This window comes from Choloepus didactylus, chromosome 3 (genome assembly GCF_015220235.1).
Source record: "Choloepus didactylus isolate mChoDid1 chromosome 3, mChoDid1.pri, whole genome shotgun sequence".
NCBI lineage: Eukaryota > Metazoa > Chordata > Mammalia > Pilosa > Megalonychidae > Choloepus > Choloepus didactylus.
Window position 1 is genome coordinate 105,772,710 of NC_051309.1, and position 23,253 is coordinate 105,795,962.

The 23,253-nt window shown below is 35.9% G+C and overlaps 1 protein-coding gene across 1 annotated transcript in view; it reads right to left on the minus strand.

The window, feature by feature from the left end:
• Positions 1-23,253, minus strand: part of STPG2 (sperm tail PG-rich repeat containing 2) — a 537,907-nt gene that overhangs the window by 119,264 nt on the left and 395,390 nt on the right. Inside the window, 1 exon segment of the mRNA XM_037831459.1 lies at positions 17,818-17,977. Within this exon segment, the coding sequence (XP_037687387.1) occupies positions 17,818-17,977 (160 nt within the window).

Genomic DNA, 23,253 nt, shown 5'->3' on the forward strand with positions numbered 1-23,253 from the left:
CTGGGAACACGATGCCTGCCCAGCCTGAGAAAGCCATCAAGATCTCTCCATGACTTCTCACCCTGTAAGTAAGCCCTGAATAAAAGTTCATGTATCAGAAAATGCTTGTTGTCTTCTTTAGCCTCTGGACTGGCATGGCCCTCTTGGGCTGCAACAAACAGTAAATCAAGGACTCACACATTTTTTTCCTGGTGCATTTAGATTCCTTTTGAACAACAAGATGGATGATACAGTGAATACACAACAAGATGGGAATTTAGGGTAGTATCTTGAGCAATGACATAGCTGGGTGGTGTTCTGAATTAAAATTACCCCTGGAAAGGAGCTCATATTAAAACCCCAGAGTGTATTCTGTTTGCTTGTTGTTTTTTTTTTTTTTTTCTCCTTTATGATCCACTTGCTGTAGTATATACTTCGGCAGTGGATGTGGGAATTGTCTCCCAGTCTTTTAAAATTTCTCCAGAGTATGGTGGGTCCTTATCCTTTTCCTGTCCTACCCCTTATTCTCCCTAGTGCTACCAATTAGCAGTGAAATAACTAAAGTGATTCAAACTTAAATAAAGGATTGGCATAACAAACAGAAATTACAATGTAAAAGAGGAAGCATTTTAATTGAGTATCAAATGAGACTCTGCCTTAGTTCAGTGGTTCTGAAACTCTAGCACACATCAGAGCCACCTGGAGGGCTTGTTAAAAAACAGACTGTGAGATCCTGCCACCAGACTGTCTGGATCAGTAGTTTGGGAGAGGACCTGAAAATCTGCATTTCTAATAAGTTCCAAGTGATACTGATACTGCTGGTCCAGGGAATACACTGTGAAGAACACTGCTACAGTTCAAGAAAAAAATCACACCAGTGGTTCCCTCTTCTTCACCTTCTGGTCCTAATTTTGTGTCCCTATCCTGAGGCCCACATCTCTGTGTGAAAGCACATTCTTCCTCAAATCTTTGTTAGACAAACCTCTATCATTTAGGAAAGTCTTTGTGTGCTACGGTTTGCCTCAGATTAATTTCCCGGTATCTGAATTACTCAATGTAAAATATTATCTTGACCCTTCAATATATATGCCTGAGAGAACACTTTACAACTATTTATGGCACCCTCACCCAGTCTCACAACAAAGGTCACAGCTTCTCCATTTTGGTCTCCCTCCAGGTCTTTTCCACATTGACAATATAAGTCATAAATATTCCTCTTTGTTCTTCCCATTTTCTATCTAATAAGTATTAAAGCACACACACATATTCACACACACACACACACAAACCACTATTATACTCACTCCACAAACAACATATATACTAGGTGACAACAATATAGTCTAAATAAAAAAACAAAAAGATTAACTCATTCTCCAGCCTGACTCAACCCCAAGACCAAAGAACCTGACAGGCAAAAAGTTCCCCATGAATTATAATAGAGACTTACAGGAGGATTTTTCCCAATGGCTGTTTGTTGGGAAAGGAAGTCAAGGATCCATGCGAACAAGCAGAAGAGGAGTGCCTTATATAGCTCAAGAGAGCCTCACTAGATTTGGTTACAAAGAAGCCTCAGCTGAGTCTCTGTGAAAGTTGATTTCAGCAGCGCCTAGGAAGAGCTGGTTACAATGAAACCTTAGCTGAGTCTCCTGAAAGTTGATTACCAACAGGGAGGAAGCTCAATGACCGTCAATGTCTGTGTTCTGGTCACACAGGCCGCTAAGGGCTCAAGGCTCTACCCTTTTCCCTAAGGGAAGGGGTGGCTGCCGACCCCTGAGCTGCCACACTCGGTTTTTGTAACTTCCCCCATAATTTTCAAGGCCAACTTTGTTACATAAATTCCATTATTACATATAGCAGTTTAGTTTCCTTTTCAGTTAACTTAACCCAGCTAACTCCCTCTTACCCGCTCTTTGCCCTGTCTTCAAATTGTGCCAGGAAAAGAAAACAGGACCATTACTAAAAACTAACCCTCCATTAGATGGCGCCTAATATTTGAAAGCAATTATCAGTATCTGAAGTTCTATTAATTTATTTAACTATGGCCAGCATCCTCTCTAAAATGTGTAAGGGGGGAAGGCGGGGAGGAGAGGGGTTCTTTTAGTCACTTGATAATAAATTTGTTTCAAATTTGCTTTAAAATAGACTAACCAAAGATACTCTCTAGTACAATTTGTTACCTCATGTATTTGAAAATAATAAATCGAAATTAAATTTCTGTGGAACATATATAATTGTATTTGTGAGGGCAATAGTAGGTTCTGTGACAAATTTACCTATCACATAACTGTCTTAAATGATTCCAGGTCAGTGAGGGTAGGGGTGGAGGCTGGGTCTTGAAAACATGCATGGAGTCAACCTTCCCCCTAGACCTTCCCCACCTGTTGTCCAGTCTATGTTAGTGTGCATGGAATATGGAGCTTCTGGGTATTCCGGTTGTAATGTAAAGATAATCTACTGTTCTTTTTTACCTAATGTAATATTGAAATATCTACTTGCTTTCAGTGATTTTATTAAGTTCAGGTGTTTCTGCTACAATGACATATTTGCCTTAATGAAATCCTCCATGTTTTCCAAATTCTTGCAGTAAAAATAGTGATGTTTATATGAAATATTGCACTGGGACTGACCCCATCAAAACATAGAATGTAGTAACCAGCACACTGAGAAACAGTATTCCAATCCCATTAAAAAGCCTACAGATGGCTTTTAGGAGCTCAGAATGGCTCACTGACAACCTACAATGAAACAACAGGAACCGCATACCAAACCCACAAGGAGCTGAATTCAGTCAGTTTGAGTTTAGAAGCAGATTCTCCCTGGGGCCACCAGATAATAGACCAACTTGACCAACACCTTGACTCCAAAATTTTGAGAAGCCAAGCAAAGAACTCAACCAAGTCACACAGAGTTCTGACCAACAGAACTGAGAGCTAATAAATGGTGTTGGCTTAAGCCACTGAGTTTGTGGTAATTTATGTAGCACTAGAAAGCAAATATACAAAAATGGACAATTTTTGATCCACAAGATATCATGAACAATGATACATCTTAAGAAGACTATTTGCACGTATAGCACAGTCAAAAACCAAACAAAAACTAATTATCAGAACTCAAAAACAATAAAAAATGCTTTTGTTGTCACCCATATGGAAGGACTAGATTGATCACATAAAAATTAGATCAATACTCACGTTAAAAGAATAGGAAGAAAAATTATCTGAATATGCACTTTCAGAATCACTTAATATTCTCTTAATCCCTCACATATTCTAGGCTCTGGAACATATATACAAAAACAGATAAAGGCCCTACCTTCAAGGAACTCACAGTACCTGGCATAGTGTAGGTTATTCAATAAGTCAGTGTTGAATTAATGAGTTCTAAATGAAGAGTATGAGACATGCATCCCATAATGACAATCCTCTGTTAAATGCCAAAGTTTGAATATTATGCTATTATTCCACATTTAAATGAAATGTTCCAGGAATTTATTCTTCACAAAAATTATCATAGAAAGAGAAAACAATGATTGCTTTTTAAAAATAAGCCAACTTCTTAAAAACAAATATCACATAAACAAAGACTATGAATCACCAACAAATTTTTAAAACATGATAAAGCATGATGTAAAAACTTTATTCTTTTCCTAACAGCAAGAGTTATGATGGCAAATATCAATATATTATGTATATACATATATGTATATATGTGTATATGTATATTTGCTCCCTTCTTAAAAAGACATGTTTTACCAAAAACTGTAAATACAAATTAATAAACTGGAAAATTAATCAAAGATTCAAGAAATGCAATGCCAAGAATTTCACAGTTCTAAATAGTTAAAAGTGTGAAAAGATAAATATTAATTTATCCTCCTAGCTGTAAGACAGAGGCGATAATTAAGAATGAAAAGATGAATCTTAAATCAACTTTTCCTTATAAATTATTTACTTCATTAGATACCAGCTATTTACGTGTAATGGTCTAAAATTCAAAGAATTGCAGATGACCTCTTACATTCTAAGTCATGATTTTCAATTTCTTTATTCCTAGTTAAATATTTTATCCTAATTTAGGCAGACATAAGACTATTTTCTAAATATTTCCTCCAAATTTACAGAAACGTTTTTTATAAGTTAAATTTTTAAAACCTATTCCACATTTACTTCTAAAATTGAATATCAATTTCAATTCAGTGTAAATTTCATTCAGTGTAATCCATGTAGTTCATCATTATTTCTATAATGGATTAGAATAAATATTTTAAACACATAGAGCTGTTTAGGTTTTCCAGTTCACTAAAAATTGATTTGATTTTGAAAGCTTAAAAAAAATGTTTAAAATAAAAACTATACAACAAAATATATGTCCAGTCTTTGTTATCTTCTCCTCCCCATCTGAACGTCTGAAAGTTGTAATGCCCCAAGAGTTCAGTCCTAGACCCTCTTTTCCTCCTGGGCATTATTTTCTACCTAGGGGATCTCCTATAATCTCATGGATTTAACACAATCTATACTTGATAATTCTCTAATTTTTATTTTCAGTTCCAACCTTGCTCTGTATACATATATCCATATTACGACTTAAAATTCAAATAGAATCACACTTGTGTCCAAAACAGAAAACTTATTTCCCACTACTTTACCCTTAAAACATCCTCCATACAAGTTGTCCCTATAAAAGGGAAAACTTTGGAGTCTTCTTTCCCTCATCTCCATATCCAATCTGTTAACAAGGTCTGTTACCTCTACTTTTAAATATATCCCAATCTTAACCCTTTTACCACTACCACCTTTTCCCAAGCTACCATTCTATATATCCTGCACTAGCCTCCTCTCTGTGACTCTGCCCCTGTATCAATCAGAGTTCAGTGGCAGAAACCACTCTACCTATTTCAAATAATAAGAGATTTCATATAGAAGGTTGGGTACTAACAAGATCATAGCAAGAGTAGAAGAACAACATCTAAGTTGGCTCTCCAGGAATGACTCCTAGAGCACCCCAACAAAACCGGCCCAACAAAAGAAATACTAGCTCTGCTACAATTAGGAACATAGGAGATTGAGAAATTTTTGTGCCAACATTTGGGTCCGGAAACACATCACTTTAGCTATAATCTGGTTCTTTTCAACATCATGTTATGACTGCTAGATCCCCATGAGCAAAAATAGACACTGCATGCTGCTGCCTTTCTCCTCACTGAACAAGCTCTGAATTCAGGTTCATATGAGTGTATGAGATCGACAGAAACCAAATCCCACTCAGAACCCATAGCTAGTTCCCAGTTTTTAGTTTCCCAGTCTCTGCAGTACTGGAAGGCATACTATAAAGACATTGGAACAGTTGTTGAGCAAATCAAATTACTTTTTCCAACACTCTTGCTCAATAGTAAATTAGATCATGAAATTCCTCTGCTCAAATCCTGTAAAGAGCAAAAGACTTTAAACTGCCTTTTCTCTTCTGGATTCTCTAGTCTAAAGGCCTTTTATGACATTTATATAACCTTATCTAATCCCATATTTGCTAAATTGGATTAGACTTCAGTTAAATGTTGATGTATGGATTTAAATTGCATTCTTAGCAGCCAAAACACTGATAGCACCTATATGCCTCTGAAATAATTACAACTTAATTAGTGATATTTTCTCATAAACTCCACAATTTTTTTTTTTTACTCCTTTAAGCAAGTTTTGAGGATCAAAATACCTACTTCCATGAGACCTTAGTTAATTATACGGACAATAGATTGCCTAAAATCATAAAGATTCTATCTTTTCTATATTATCAAGATCCTTAAAGAAGACAAATTTCCATAGTTTGATCCCTGGTAACTAAGATTCCTCCTCCACATATCATTTGTATCCCTCTTGATCTTTTTACGTCCAAGGACACTCCTTTAGTTCAGGCCCATACAACTCCTTGATTGATAATTTCCTTAAATGTCTCCCTTGCCTTGTCTCTCCCTTTAATTCTGATCCAACATATACTGCTGTCAGAAAAGTCTTTCTAAAGAGGAGCATTCTCCTGTTCACATTCCTTTGACAGTTCTTGTGAAGTATGGTTGCCCATATAAGGTTGCATAAGTTGTCCAGAACCAGCTCTGTCGTAAATTTTCATTTCAACTTGAAGTATTCTTCAACATCTACTCCAAGAGATCAAATTCCACATTTTCCCTGAACACCAGCACTGATCCACTGCTGTGGCCTTCTTATTTGGTTCCCTCTTCTATTCATCTCAGCCTGACAAGGTCTTATACTTTCTTCAAGGGTCATTCAAATACTACTTGCTACATTATGTCTTTCCTGATCCCTTGAAACATCAGTCATTTCTTCCTTTTCAATAGCCATCACATTTTTTTTTTTGTATTTGTATGTTTGTTGATCAAGACACTAGATCTTACTATCTCTACATCTTTACATCCTCTGCAGTCCCAGCACGTTCTGGCATGGCCCACTTCTGACCACAGGACTGAGCATATAAACTAAGCAATGCCAACAAGGTAATTGTTCAAGGAATCTGAATTTTGACCAGCGTCACAAAGGGAAGGATAATAGTTTGAAGCTGAGCACAAGAAAGAGCAGTCTGTACGTTTGTACTGCTCAGAATCAAGGATGGACACCAGTCTATTTTGAGCTAAAACACCAAGGACAAAAGAGATTAAGGAAAAAAATATATGCTCAATGTTTTTCAATCCATTTTATCAAAGTGCTCTTCATTGGGTTTGGGTTCCAAAATAAAAATAAAATGCTACTTTGTTATCATTTGTGTCTTTTGTGTATATGTTTCTCTTAGACAACTGATACAAATGAATTATCATTCAGGAGAGGATTCAGGTAATGAGTTAATAAATAAAGCTCTAATCCCTTGGTGTACTCAGCAGATTCTCACCTAATATTTAATAATTAACTTTTAATATCTATTGTATTGCTATTTAATTCTTATAGATAAATGACTTATCTAAATTTACTTATGAACTTGCCTTAGTTCTTCAAGATGATAAGTTAACTGAGAATAGAGGTCATGATTAGTAAGGCTTCTTTAAATCACAACACCCACAACAGTGATAGAATACACATTAAGTAATTTTAATAAGTTTATTTTAATAAATAAATAAAAAGGAATTAAAGAGAGTGTGGTAAAGGTAGCATTTGCTGAGTGACTATGATGGACACCTATTGCTTTGTTTGTCAATCATTCTTCTACTCTTTCTTTCTTGATAATAGCCACCCCGTTTCTTTTGATGAATCACAACTTCGACATCTCATGTGGGTCTCATGGAGTTGCCACTCACAGTCCCCTGCTTACTTCTGGCCACAGGATTGAGCGTATAAACTAGGCCACACCAATTAGATAATCGTCCAAGAAATTTTGACCAGTTATATAGGGATAGAACATAGTTTGAAGATGAGCATAAGAAAAAAAGAGTTCAAAAGTTGGTACTTCTCAAATTCTGAACCTGCTCTGGTTATTTCATCTGATCCTTCATCTCTGTTAGTTTACACAGAATTATTCAGTAAATACCCCTTTTCTTACTTAATTTAGAAGTCTCAGACTCTGTAGTTTGCCATCAAAGAGTCCTAGTTGACGCAGAAACTGGGTTCAGATAAACAGCTGCAAGCAATAAATTCTTAGGAAAATAATGGGATACTCTGTATTGTTTATTTAGCTGATGTAGGTACAGCCTATTCATGTTTAAGGGAAAGGAAAATGGCAGCCCATATAGTCTGGTGAAATGCATAGCTAATCAAGTAATCCTGTATGGTCATGAGGAATCATGAGCTCACTGAGGATAAAGATCTTTAGGACTACTTAGCTACTGACAGAGCATCCAAAAAGTGCAAGCATCAGGAAGTAGAATGTTTGTTTCTAATGACATTTAAAAACGTAAAGCAAGGCAATGGCTCATTGCATTTAAAAACTCACCAAAAGGTAGACTCTTTACTCTAAACTCTATTCTTTTTAATATATCAGGTTTCTACTCAAAATTCCTAAACAAGAGTTCCTAAGAACAATAAGAACATTAGTACCATTTCAGGTAATAAAGTTTGAAAAATACATAGGAACTGAAATGGCGGGTAAAAGTAACTCCAAATCCCAACACATAAATGACCCTATTTAAATTGTCTCATGTTTCTCAAATGTCACAAATTAAGATCTTGATGCAAGAAATATCTGGTAAAAGATTACTTTTTAATTTGTAGACGTATTACCAGAGAAACTCATCAGAGTAGAAATTAGTCATAATAACCGATAAGAATAGAGCAATATACAATATTACAAGTAGATATAAGTCCTTCTATCCATTAATATCTAAGTCAGCTATGGATATTTTCAGTCTTGATGCAGCAAACACATCCCCTTATGCCAAGCTATCATGATCAAATGTTGGTCAGTTACCTGAAAAAGTCAGTTGGAGCAAGGAAACACATCTTAAATACCTGTAACATTTTATTTCACTCTAAAATACATAACCATATTTTATTTAATAATACATTAATGTATTATCAAGGCCTTTACTTTGTCAGTCCTCTAACACTTGAAAAGCATGCAGTCTTTTCTTCTTTGCACAATCCATATCCAAAATAAACTATCTAAAATTTCCAGTTCATATGTATTAAAGCTGCACAAAGATAGTGCTAGCTGGTTCCAGTTACATAGGGTTTTAAATGTATAAACTAATTCATGTTATCAGAAGTCAGACAGAAAAAAGGAAGTGATGATTGGGAGGGACGTAAAGAGAGCTTCTGGGGTATTGGTAATGTTCTATTTCTTGAGCTGGGTGATGGTTAGATGGAGGGTTCACTTTGTGGTAATTCACTGAGCTATATATATATTGGTGTATTTCACTGTATGTGAGATATATTTCATTTAAAAGGATTATCAAATTAACTACATATTCTTCAGCTGCCTATATACATATAAAATTGTAAACATGTCTTTGTGTAGTTAGTTTTCTTGTTTTTATTAGTAAATAGCAACATTTGACAACTATCATTGTGACTACCTTCTGTTCTTATTCAAAATAAACTCCACAGTTTTAAACACATCCCTTTACATTGTGCTATGAGCTGTTGATGTTATCAAAATGTTGCATATAGAGTTTCATTCTTAATTATCTTTATTTTCCAACCCCCCCACCCAAAATTGTTCTTCCCCAGTCTTCCCTAGAAAAATAAATATCATTGTCATTCTTCTAGTTTCTTGGGCTAAAAATCCTTGACACTTCCTTTTCTTTCAAACCTCACATACAACCCATTAACAAATACCTTTGGCTCTAGGTACTAAATATATCCAAAATCTGACCACATCTCACCAAACCCCTCCCTCCAATATCAACTTAACCCAAGTCATCATAAATTCTTGTCTTGGCCATTTCAATTCCTTAACTGGTCTATCTGCCTCCATCTTTGATCCTGTACAGTCTATTCCCTAAACTAAACCTATTAAAGCACATTACTCCTCTCAAAACCCTCCAATGGTTCTTTAAAGTCCACCTCTGTTAACTCTAATATTTGGATTTTCTGTGGATATTTATGTTATTGCCTGCTCCTTCTTGCAATTCTCAAACACAATTTCTCTTTTCGTTAGTCTAGTTTTTGTTTAAATTGAGTACTAGACACTTTACTGAAAAAAAAATAAAGATAAATAGAGGTAACTTGATTCTAGAGACTCTAGCAACTCAGATTACTTTAGTGCCATCAGGGATTTCCCAAGATCTTGTGAAGACTGGTTTGTTTCTGATCATCCTTAATTCCAAAATATCAAAGCACAAAGAGAAGACTGGGTGCTCCACTATTTACTAGAGGTGTGCATCAGGAAAAGGTATTACTTGAACGGAGTCTTTTGTAGGATAGGTGGAACTTTGAAAAGTAGAGAAGAAAGAGCATAAAATTTTATATTGTGAACACCTTGAATATCTCAGGGGAAAAAAGGTAGATTTCCTGGATAAAAATAAATTTATATTTGCATATTCAGATTGCATTACCAGCACCTTTTTCAAATAGTACTCTGAATAACTGTGCACAGTCAAAATTTTTAAAAAATACAAAACTGTTGAAAATACAGGAATTAACTTTATTGAGCATTTACTATGTTATGGGCAGTGTGCTAGGAAATCTAAATATATTTTTAATTTAAACTTCACAAAAACTTTATGAAGTAGATATTAATAATTTCCTTTCTGGGGTTGAAAACCTTTTGTTTGGAAAAGTGAGGTACTTGCCTAATGTCATTCAGCTACTAAGCTCTAATTAGAATGCATTCTCTTGGAATCCAGAGCCCAATTTTATCCTAGTACATCAAATTGCTTTTAATAGAATGTGCTCTAAAACTTAATTGCATATACTCACACCATTAAATTATTACAACATACAAATATGAGATCATAAAGGAACTAAAAACAGTAACAGAATATAATAGCCCACTCTGAACACATAATGTTATTGATATTTATAACTAATATATTTTGTCCTTCATGGTTGAATACCACTAAGTGCTTTTATTAAATATCCAAATACCTGAAGAAAATAGTTTTACTTATGTTCCAGTGAATAGAAAAAAAGTGTAGCCAAAGCATTTTTAAATTGATAAATACAATTTTAAATAACAAAACTACGTAAACAAATTATAATTTTATGTTAACTTTTAAAACAATCTTATATTTTAAACTCCATTAATGCAGGAAATGTCTATCTTTCTTCACTATTTACTCTCAGAAATTTAGGCACTGCCTGGTACAGATTAAGTGTTCATCGCATTTGCTAAATCAATGAATAAATGAATACATTAATGAAAGAATGAAAGAATCACATTAAACAGCACTATATAAGGCAAGTCTGTACAGTTATCATCCCTTACTTTTATTGAGATACATTTTATTAATTTTACTTTAGTAACTTACATTGTTATGATTAAATAGAATATTAAACAATAAACCAGCTGCCATCTACCATGGTTAGGTTATTAATACAAGATTTTTTAAGTTGTAAAGGGCTTCTGGTACACTTTGTAAATTCCTTTCAAGGTCCCTTCCAAAAATAAAAATCTCTCAAAAAAAAAAAAAACTGATTAACCCATCTGACAGTTATTTTATTAAATTGAATTTCCTTTTGCATTTCCCAAATGATTATGCCTAGAACAGTGCATAGTCAGAGTAGGACCTTAATAATATTCGTTAACTCTGAAGTTTAAGATACATGAACAATGTCAGTTCCACCCAGATTTCTTGAATCCCTTTTTATAAATTTTGTGCATCCCTAGACATGGCACCCTTTTCCTTAAAACACCTATTCAGATATAAAATATTTCCACTTTGATGATTTAAGTTAATCTAAATTAAAGTTAAATTTAAATTAATTTACATTGTTTATTTAAATCAAACTCTTTTCCTCCTTGTAGATATTATTTATCCAACTCTAATATGCTCTTTCATCTTCTTGGATAATTTTTAGGTCATTTCATTATGTTTTCAAACATTATTCTTGGATAGTTAAATATTACTGTTAATAGCCTTTCAAATCCTGGGCTTGACTTTAATCTTGATTCCATTCTAGTTACAGTAATGGCCACATCTTGAATTTCATTACATAGAATATCAACTTCCTATTCTTTGACCACATCACCTTTAAGAACCTAAACTTCAGCCTTATTTTGCACACCAGTCAGTCATTCCATATTTTTACTGTGAACAAACTTACTATCTGGCTTCACTCATCTTCTTTCTCTGATTATACTTTGTTCTGGTTATTTATCACTGCATAAAGAACTACCTCAAAACCGTATGACTTAAATAACAATGACAATCATTTATTTTGTTCATAAATCTGTACTTTGGTAGGACTCAGTGGGGAAGGCTCATTTCTGCTCTACATGACATCAGCAGGGGCAGCCTGACTGGGGACTGGAAGATCCACTGCCAAAATAGCTCACTTCCAAGGTTGGCAAGTTGGTGTTGGCTATTGGTTTGGAGCTCAGCTGAGACTGATGACAGACTTCCTCTCCATATGTTACTCTCCACATGCTCCATAGCTTCTGCACAGCATGATGGCTACTTTGAAGAGTGAGAATTCCAAGAGAACCATCCAAAAGTGCATGGCATTTTTATGATGTAGCTTTGGAACTTATACAGCAACACTACTGCCATACTCTAAGTCAAGGCAGTGCCAAAGGTCCATGCAGGGGATGGGAAACAGACTCCACTACACTATAAAAGCAGCATCAACTTCACATTGAAAGAACATAAAGGATCAGATATATTATGACAACCATATTTGGAAAATACAGTCTGCCACACACCACTCCCTGGATATAACATTTCATACCTCTCACATAGGCAAAATATATGCAACACTTCTCTGACAACTCCTGAGTTTCATCCCATAATGGTATTAACTTGAAGTCTAGGATCTTGTCATCTAATTCTGGTTTGGATGAGATGATGCTCCCCTGTACTAGTGATTCCACTAGTATAGCTCTTTATATATTATTCCTCTCGATTTAAAGACCTTGGACTAAAAGGACAAATTATCTGCCCCACACATATCCAACAGACTAATGGTAGAACAGGCATAGGATAAATGCTATCAACACTCCTGTTCAAATGGGAGAAAAGCAGGAGACACAGCCATCACGGGCTCATAGAAATTCAAATCCAGCTGTGCACATATTGCCAGTTCATTGATGAGGGTTCAAATGTTCTATATGTTTCATAGCTTCACCTGAGCTCTTTGTTCTGTACTTTGAATCATCTTTCCTTCTCCATAAAAAATTAGCCCATGTTTGCAAGTGAGTAGGTTTTTCAGCCTATTTCCTGCCTGAAAAAATTTGAGAATCCAAAGACTTCTTTTCATTTTGTACTGTGTATGTCATTCTTGGTTCAATCTCATATCATTCTTTTAAAACCTGTGGGCTTTTTTATGGTTTCAATTTATGACTCACTTCATTAGACAAAAATCATACCCACAACATGTTTGAGATAAGAACAGTCATGCTTAACGTCTTGCCTGTCACCTAATAAACAAAGTCTACTTTCCGCTTTAAGGCTAACCACTCTAGTTTAGACTTTGAGTCTATTACCCTTTATGTTCTAAAATACTGTTGCATCAGCTCTCTCCTATACCCCTTGCGTATACATTACTTCTCAAATGAAGCTTTTCCCATAGTCTTCAAAGATTCTTTAGTATTAACAAAGTAAAATATTGCATTCTAACCCAAAAACTAGTAATCTGTATACTATATATGGGATAATTTTATCTACAAAATATGCACAATTAGTGCCTTAAACCATTAGCCAATTATGTATAATAAGGAGAATTTACATGGAATATACATAAAATTTCCAAAGAAACAAAATTAGAGATAGAAAACTAACAAAGTTAGCTCCATTTTGATACTATAATTTCTACTATTTTGAATAAAGATATAGAATCACTGAATCCCCCAAAATGTTCTAATTGATTTTTGCCTACACTCAGAATTATCTTGCATTTTAACAGCCCAAAAGCATTTCTGGAAGCTATAAAAAACAAAACATTTTACACATTTATTGCAATAGGTTAACAGCATTCAGCAAGAGGGATGAACTGCATTTTGATAAACTCTATGTGTATTTCTGAAGCTATAATAATACAAGCCACTGAGAAAATAGAATAAATAATTGGTTTTCACACTACAGTGATTTTTATATCAAAGGTATTGCTTATGTTTATTGAAAAAGTGAATAAAACTACCTTCATGGGATATGTTCAATTAACTTCTAAGATAAATTATATTTGTTTCCTAAAATAATTTCCTGTGGGAACGTGACTCAGAAATAGCAATGTTATTTTCATGATAAACGATCTGCACTTCTGGTTGAAGTAAATCTCAGTACCTGATAAGGAACATTCAGGATATCATTGCTGTCTTCTATAGTATGTATTTCTGGGCCTACATCCATTTAAATATTTGTTTTTTAATATAAATTGTACTTTAAACTTAGATTTTTTCAATTAAAAACTTTAAAATATTTAAACAGTATATATTTATATAGTGAAAGCAATAAAAAATGAAAAACAAAACAAAAGCAAACTCTAACAAGCCAAAGGTTGTTATTCAAATATTACCTTCTCAGTGAGGGCCTGCTTCCCTGCTGACATTATTTGTAAATGATGCATAACCCACACTGAACTACCAATACTCCTTTTCTCTCTTATTTTTATCCATAGCATTTATAACAACCTGGGAGTCTTTGTTTCTTTTTTACATTTCTTTCTGTCTGTCTCTCTCTCCATTCATTTATTAAATGTCTCCTACATCTGAAATTAAGCTCTCTGAAATAATAACTTTTGTATTTTGTTTATTAATGTATCACCAATCCCTAGAATGGTGCTTACTATGTAAGAGGTTCTTGTTATATATGTGACTGATTGAATGAATTTTATGTTGTTACCAAGAGCTTCTCAAGTTTTAAGAATATATATGATTTTCAACATTTTCATGGTACACCATTTGGTTGATAAATCAAAATGAATTAAACCTCCTTTTTCTTTACATTTAAGTTATTGTATTTTCTTGATATCTGTTCTTTCATGAATACCCTTGAAACTTAAATTGGGGGAATATCATTAATTATTTCCTTAGGGTAAAATCCCTTCAGCAGAATTTCTGGGTCAGATGGCATGCACGTTTGAAACATACTGCCAAATTGCCCTTGAGAAACACTGCTATCAATTTACACTTACTCCATGATGTATGCAAATCCCCAGATTTCAATACTCTCAACAATGTTTACATCCATTTTCATCTCAAATTTGCTAAATTCCCTCCTTTCTCTAAATGTCCCAAAACAGGTCAATATGAAAGGCAAAGTAATATTTCAGTATTTTTGCACTTAACAATTTCACTTTACTTTAGTTGGATCAACAACAAAATCATTTAAATTTCCATGAACTAAAACTTGGTATAATAAAAGGAGATTGCTTTATAATGTGATACATTTCATTTAATAATTTCTTCATTAAATGATTCTAATGTGTTTTTACTGGATACACAACATTTAATTGTATATAGTATACTAATTGCAAATATATTACTTCCAACTTTAATTTAGACTAATGAAAATGAGTGTTATCCTTCTTAAATATACGTAATCAAAAAAAAGACTTCATTTATGAATAAAACAAAACCACTTCCATATCTTTTAATAAACATAAGTGCTAAAATAATTTGAAATAATGCATGGCTATCTAAATGCTAAGTCCCAGGAAAAGAAGAAAATTATTCATGTGTTTATCAACCTCAGTTCTTAAGTGACAAATGCAAGATAGCTGGTAATTAATTTCAATTTACCAATTATTCTATTTATAGATAAAAAGATGACATACATTTTCTTTAAATTCTATAAGGCAAAGCACTCAATTCTTATTAACATCATGACCTAACAAATACATATATTATACCCTATCAAATAAGTCAAACAATTTTATGAGTTTCATTTATGTACGTATTTGTATGTATAATAGTACAAAACAATTTTTTCTAAAGTATAAGGAATCTAACATTCAATTCCAAAAGACCCTTTTCATTCATATTGAAGTAAAAACACCAATGTTTAAATGATAAACAATAGGGTAAAGAAATACTTTTTCTTATTTTATTTCTAAAATGATATATGAAAAGGTGATATATCATCCACAGGATAAATATTGACACAAAGCATTTTACAAACAGAACTATTATCACTGTCTTTTGATTATATAGAAATGGTTTCTTAAAAATCAAAGGACTTAACATTAGTTGTCCCCAGCAGAAGATAGATGCTATTAAAGAATTGTAAACAGAAATGGACTATTCTCTTAGAGCAGAAAGACCCTTTGGTTTGAACATATTAAAAAGAATCTGGCAAGATTGATCAATAAAAAATCTTGACAAATAAAAATCAATTTTGAAATGAGGAATCTATTTAGAGAGTTGATAATATCACACTTGAATATCTTTTTCTTGATTGGATCAATGTTAGAGTTTGGACAAATGGAAGATCACCTTCAATTACCTAAATGAAGCACAGATAGTAGCTGATTGACCTACTAAATAAATCTATGCTAGCACCATATTTTGGACTGTATACTTTAAGATAAATATAAAATATTGAGCAATTTTGTAGTTACTATAATATCTGCATATATCAGAGGAAAACAAATGTCATTCATCATGTTATCAGATAATAGCATCATTAATTCATATGGATTTTTGGAGGCATGTGGGATTTCTGTTCTCATTCCTTTGAAGAGGCAGAATGGAAAATTTGATGGATTACTGGTATTAACCAAAGTGATAAACTCTTCATTTAGCATGCTCACTACTCTACAGTTGTACATTGTATAGTGACTTTGAGAGTCAATATGTCTTTGACTTCCAAAAAAAAAAACTGTCTTCATAATGAAGACATTCTGCTCTCCTCCCAAATTCATTTAGAAGTTGTGTTGGCTTGACATTAAGAAAAAACATGTTTCACATTATAAGATTTTACACTTCTAAGGAGCTCCAGAGGTTCTGAAAATGACTTTCAGATATGTCTTATTAGTTTTTAGTACTCTCATGAGAGTCAGTAGATGCAAATATTGTCTCAATTTTGTAAAATAGAAACTGCTGAAACAATTAGCAAATTTATTTGCCTTAGGCTAAATACTGAAGAAATGCAAAGTCACAACTGGCACCTAACTGAAACTTTTATTATGCATTCCAGCTATAAAGACTTTTATGGAGAAGAAAGGTAGAGAGAAAAAAAACATCAAGAAATATAAAGCTCCCCATAATCCACTTCAACTGACCCTAATACAAACATATATCTGTTATTTGATTGGTTGATTTTGGTTAGTGGTCATGATACTTCCAGACATCAAAGAAATAATTTCCCTGCATGACTTCTGGGTGACACCATACTGAGTGTGTCAGGGACACAGAAGAGTTTTGAATTCCACTTTATAACAAAGCTAAAACCTGACCCAATCAAAAATGGTGCAATAATTCATGAGAAGATAAAGAAAATAAAGCAAGTTAAATTATGGCTTAAAATAGACCACTAAACTGGCAATATCCCTGATCCTTAAAATACAATAAAACACAAACCAAGCTTCTATAGATCTTAGGCTCCCCAAGTATTTCTATTTGCTTTCCAGGTTATATTCTCTTGCTTTGGATTTTCATTAAAAACAATGGAAAAAATTCATTACAAAATTTGGTTGTTTAGTGGAAATACATTTGTAAATTATTGTTGAAAGCCATCATTCCTATCTTCTATCTAGTTTTCCTTTGTGAGATATAATACTTACTGATTTATCAGAAAATTATTGCATTCAGTTTTAGACCAAGAGCACTATTACTAATAGCTGACAAAATCCAAATTTTTTTTAAATCAAAATTATTTTTGGAATTGCAACCCCCAAAATAAATGTTTATAGTTTTATATAATTGCTTTCCTGATACTTGAGAAAAATAAAAATAATTTCATGAAACTGGCATGATGTGCATCTTCTATATGACAGATTTTCCAAATCAGGACAAAGTGCCTTGCTCCTCTAACAATTTTGCATATTAAAAGAGGGTTTTTCCCCTAATGGAATGCTAGATGACTTTATTAACTTTAATGAAATAGGTAAAATTGTCTTTGGTCAAACTGAAAGACATAAAACCCCAAACTAATCTTACACTTGAAAAAAATATAAAATCGTTCACTTCAATAAATGTTTTTTCTACTTAAAATACGCATGGTAAAATGTGAATGTGTGTTTAGAATTATTTATTTTTCATATGAAAACCTTAGATTTTTCCCACAGCTTAAAAACTGCTTAGACTTACCTGGCCCATCGATCATTTTTTCCATGCACCGAGGAGTTGCACTAAGAAAGGAGGTGTGTTTTCTTTTAGCCACCAAACTACGGGGAGGCATGTATTTACGTTTACCCTGTGACGTATCGTATGAGCTTTGAACATCATAGCTGCCTGGTGCTGGAGTATCCTGAAAAAAATTCAAATGGATGCTTGTAAACATATGTTATATAAAAAATATCCAAGAAAATATTGGGTATTGATACTAAGCAAGGTACAAACAGAAAAATATGAAAACTTTCTTTAATTTTTAAAAATAGAAATTTAAAAGAGAATCACTAAATCTTTGCCCTGCTAATAAAAGTGTAAATTCAGTTGTCAAAATTTAAGGTAAAATAAACAAATACGAAAATTAGATCCATGTTCTAAAAACAAAAAGTCATAATATAGATAAAACTTTAATTTTCCAATTTAATAATGAAAATCAAATTTCATAAGTAATGAGAGTACTGGATCAGCAAAACTATTCCTGTCTTACTGTCCTATGTGAGCACAGTTTACTAATCCTCAAAATATAACTGCTTATTTCATTTTTAATAGATTCCAAAGAAGGTAAAAGGCTTCTCCTTTCCTCATTTATGACTCTTCATATAATCTGCAGTTATATTAACATTTTTAATCAACAGAAACCAATCTGGATACTAATAACTACAATAATAATTCTAAACTAAATTAAATACAAAATACAATATAATTATTGTAAAATCAATGCCTTAAACCATCAGCTAATTATCTCAATGAAAACTTTTAAATCTCATTTTCTTCAAATTTTTTCAAAATAAAACAAAATCTATTCTTTTGAAATCTGTTCGTTTCTATTATACATAAAGACCGAAACTTCTAAAGTTTTAGTTATTTCTAGTAGACAGGATAGTGTTGTAGCTAAGAATGTGGACTCTAGTTCTAGACTTCCTGAGTCCCAAATGTTAGATCCCAGAAGAAACTAACATGTAGAAGGAGTTTCTGACCCAGAGGCCCCGCAGCTTATCTCACAGAAAACAGGTGCCCCATAAACTAAAGAATGAAGGCTGTTCAAGGCTGTTCCAGCCACAGTGGCACCTCAAAGGCGAGTAAGGCAAGGTCAGATATGTCCATAAGATGAACAACCAAAAAGGCCTGCTCTCCCTAGTTAGATGACACAGCTGCTTTCCTAAAAAGAATACTGTCTCAGAACACTAGCAACCAATCAGCCCAAAACTTGATAGGCACTTACTCAATCGAGGGACAGAACACCACAGCAGGCACCCTTTCCAATGTGGGTTCCTTTGTTTTGTTAAAAAATGCAGCTCCCAGCTGGGAGCTCAGAGCCATTTTCTTTTTTCCCACCGGCTCCCATCCACTTTCTTCCTCTAATAAATTCTATGCTTTGACTCGCTGGATTGTGTGGATTCCTGAATGACTCCAGATCTAACATTTGATGCCGAAAGCCTAGTATGGAGGTTTGACTGAAGCTTGAGTCTCCAGCCCCTTAAGGGGCAATGGGACAGCCTCTTGGTCAACCCTGTTCAGAGGACAAACTGAGGTTGTTTCCCAGCTCCTTGGGGCAACGGGGCAGCCTTCCAGTCAACTCTATTCTCCAAAACACAGCCGTTCAGGTTTCCATGCATTCAGTGGCTTGAGTCCATCAACTCAGACCACCTTGACATGACGCCAGCTCACCCACATGGCTCTCAAATATCTACAACCAATTCGGCCCTAGGTAGGTAAGTAACGTCTTTCTGCCCAGATCCCCCCCTCGGGAGTTTTGTTTGGTGACCCATGGACACCCTGGCCCACCTTAGTGCGGCACATTGGCCCACTTTAACGTGGCACCTGGCTTTGTAAGCCTCGGAAAACCTGAGCGCTCAGTCAAAACTCTCTGATGCTCCATGAGCATCTTTCCCCATTGCAGCAGTCAAAGTAACCCAGGGGACACCTTGGGCAAAAGACTGCATGCATTTCCTGACCCCCAATGACAAACTGGGGATGCCTGCTTTGTTGTTGCAATAGGTCATGTGGATCTGGGCCATTAGTCTCACTTGAGCAACATTTTGGGTGGCCTCTGTAAGCCTCTAAAGGAGCAGGGGAGCCATGGGCCTCTCACGGGCGATCTCCGTAAGCCTCTGATGAGCATAGCCCCAATTCGTGTCAGCCTCATCCAGGGAGACCGTAAGCCTCTAAAGGAGCAGGGGGACCATGAGCATCCCACGGGTGATCTCTGTAAGGCTCTGTTGAGCAAAGTTCCCTACAGGGAGACCGTAAGCCTCTAAAGGAGTGGGGGAGCCATGGGCCTCTCACGGGCGATCTCCGTAAGCCTCTGATGAGCATAGCCCCAATTCGTGTCAGCCTCATCCAGGGAGACCGTAAGCCTCTAAAGGAGCAGGGGGACCATGAGCATCCCACGGGTGATCTCTGTAAGGCTCTGTTGAGCAAAGTTCCCTACAGGGAGACCGTAAGCCTCTAAAGGAGTGGGGGAGCCATGGGCCTCTCACGGGTGATCTCCGTAAGCCTCTGATGAGCAAAGTTCCCTAACAAACCACAAGCCTCTCAAATTTCTTAAATAATCATGGGTAATATACAGTCACATTTCAGTGGCTCCAAAACTGAATTTCCTCCTAAGTCTACCCCCCTCAGATGTTTAATCTGCAGTCTCGATAAACTTCGATTAGAAGAGGAGGTAAAAGCAAAAAAAACTCATTCACTTCTGTAATACAATTTGGCCACAACATCCTTTAGAACAACAAAAACATTGGCCAGAAAATGGCACTTTTGATTGGCAAATTCTCACTGAACTTGATAATTTCATTTCGCGCAATAGCAAATGGTCTGAAGCCCCTTATTCTCAAGCTTTCTGGACTCTCCAGTCTCGACCATCTCTGTGCCACTCTGTTGCCTCTCATCAAATCCTCCTCCTTCATGAAAAACCTTTCAAATCCTCTGCCCCCCCCCAAAAGAATCGTAACACCCTCTAATCTTGAAGACCCTCTAAATAATTTCTGTTCCTTTGACCCTGCAGACCTTCCCCCTCGACTATTCTCCACTTCCTCAGTCTTCCCCAACTCCCTCAGCTCCCCCTCCCTCATCCTCAGCCTCTTCCCTTCCCAACACATCCTCCATCTCCAATGAATGCTCCCCAATCTCAAATTCCTCTCCAAACTCCTCCCCTTCCCTTCTCCCTTCTCCCTCTCCTAAGCCTATCCCTGACCCTAATCAGTCCTCTCCCACCCTACCATCCACCCTTTGTCCCCCTCTCCCAAACTCTACTCAAACTCCCCAGCCCTCTTCACCTCCTTTCACTCGATTCCATGGTCCTGCGCCTATAACAGAATCCCCAGCAAAGGGTCTGTTTCCTCTACGAGAAGTAGCAGGACGTGAAAGCATAATAAAAGTTCATGTTCCCTTCTCCCTTTCAGACTTAAGCCAAATCGAAAAATGGCTCGGGTCTTTCTCAACCGATCTGGCCAAATTTACAAAAGAATTTAAGTATTTAACCCAATCCTACAACTTAACTTACCAAGATGTTTATGTTGTTATAACATCCACCACAACCCCCGAAGAAAAAGATCATATTTGGGCTGCAGCCACAGCCCATGCAGATAGACTATTTGCAGAAAACCCAGCTTCTCTCTATGGCATGCAAGGAACAAATGCCATTCCCACAGCAGACCCAAATTGGAACTACCAAGATCAGTCCCCCGACAAAAGAAAAATGCAACATTTCCTTACTCGCATTATTGAAGGAATGAGACAGGAAGGTTTTAAAGTCGTTAACTATGATAAAATTTCTGAAATTACTCAAGAAGCTAATGAAAACCCACTGCCTTTTTAAGCTGCCTCAATGAAGCTATCCTAAAATATACCAACGTTGATCCTTCCACATGAGAAGGAGCACTTTTTCTCCATACCCATTTTATTACCCACTCAGCCCCAGATATTTGTAAAAAACTTCAAAAAATAGAACAAGGTCCTCAAGCAGGAGCTCATAAAAGCAGCCTTTAAGGTATATAACAATAAACAAGAAGAAAAAAAAAAACAAAAACAAAAAGAAAGGGAGAAAGAAGAAAGGGAAATGGCTCGAGAAAAAGTCAGGCAGGCAAGACATGATGCCCATTACTTACTCCTTGCCAATGCCTTGAGGCAGTCCAGGTTAAACCGTGGTATAAAAATCTAGAGGGCGAAAAAGTACCTCTCCACCTGTGCTTTCGTTGTGGCAAAACAGGCCACTGGGCCAAACAATGCACTCAGCAAATAATTCCAAATCCACAAGGCCCACCGCCAGGCCCTTGCCAAGGTGCCATCAAACAGGTCACTGGAAGGCTGACTGTCCCTCGGCCTCTTACTGGGGGCTCGGGTGACCAAATCTTCCTGAACAGGCACCACCAGCTCCGGAACTAAGTAATCTCCTTGGACTGGCCGCAAACGACTGACAGGGCCCAGGCTCCAGCACTGCCCCGACGGTGATCCTCACTGCCACGGAACCCAGGGTAACCTTAAAGGTGGCAGGTAAGCCCATTTCTTTTGTTTTAGACACAGGCGCAACATACTAAGTCCTGCCTGAGCACTCGGGGCAGCTTGTTCCCTCCTCTATTTCAGTTGTAGGCATTGCAGGCCAGTGCTCAGTCCCCTCAAAATATTACCCTTAGCCTGCAGCATGGAAAATTATAACTTCTCTCATAGCTTCCTAATAATTCCTAGTTGCCCCACACCTTTATTAGGCCGAGATATTCTAACAAAACTTAAAGCAACCATTCAATTATCAGAGGTAAAGTATGCTAATAAATAGCCTCAAGCCATCCTGCTCTAATCAGTAGAGAAAACACTCTCTTCCCCCGAGAAAACTCTGCCATCCTGGCTAAAAAAAAGCTGACCCCCAAGTATGGGACACTTCCACCCCCTCTATAGCTAAGCATCATAAGCCTATCCAAGTTTCTCTTAAGGAACCCGGAAAATACCCAAATAAACCGCAATATCACCTCACCCCCTAAGCCTTTATGGTGCTAAAACCCATAATTGAAAGACTGTTAACCTCCAGGCTCCTTAGAGAAGTGGCCTCCCCAGCCAATACGCCTATCTTAGCAGTAAAAAACCAAACGGCACTTACCAGCTGGTCCAAGATCTTAGAACAATTAATGAAGGTACAATACCTATTACTCCTATAGTCCCTAATCCGTATTCAATACTCTCTCAAATTCCCCCAAATACTACACACTATACAGTCTTAGACCTTAAAGATGCTTTCTTTAGCATTCCACTTCACCCAGACTCTCAGAACCTGTTTGCTTTTACCTGGACAGCCCCCCTCCTACCAGAACCTCTAAGTAATTAACACGGACAGTCTTGCCACAAGGCTTTAGAGACAGCCCACATCTCTTTGGACAGGCCCTGGCCTCTGACCTACAAACACTAAATTTATATCCCAGAAAGCTG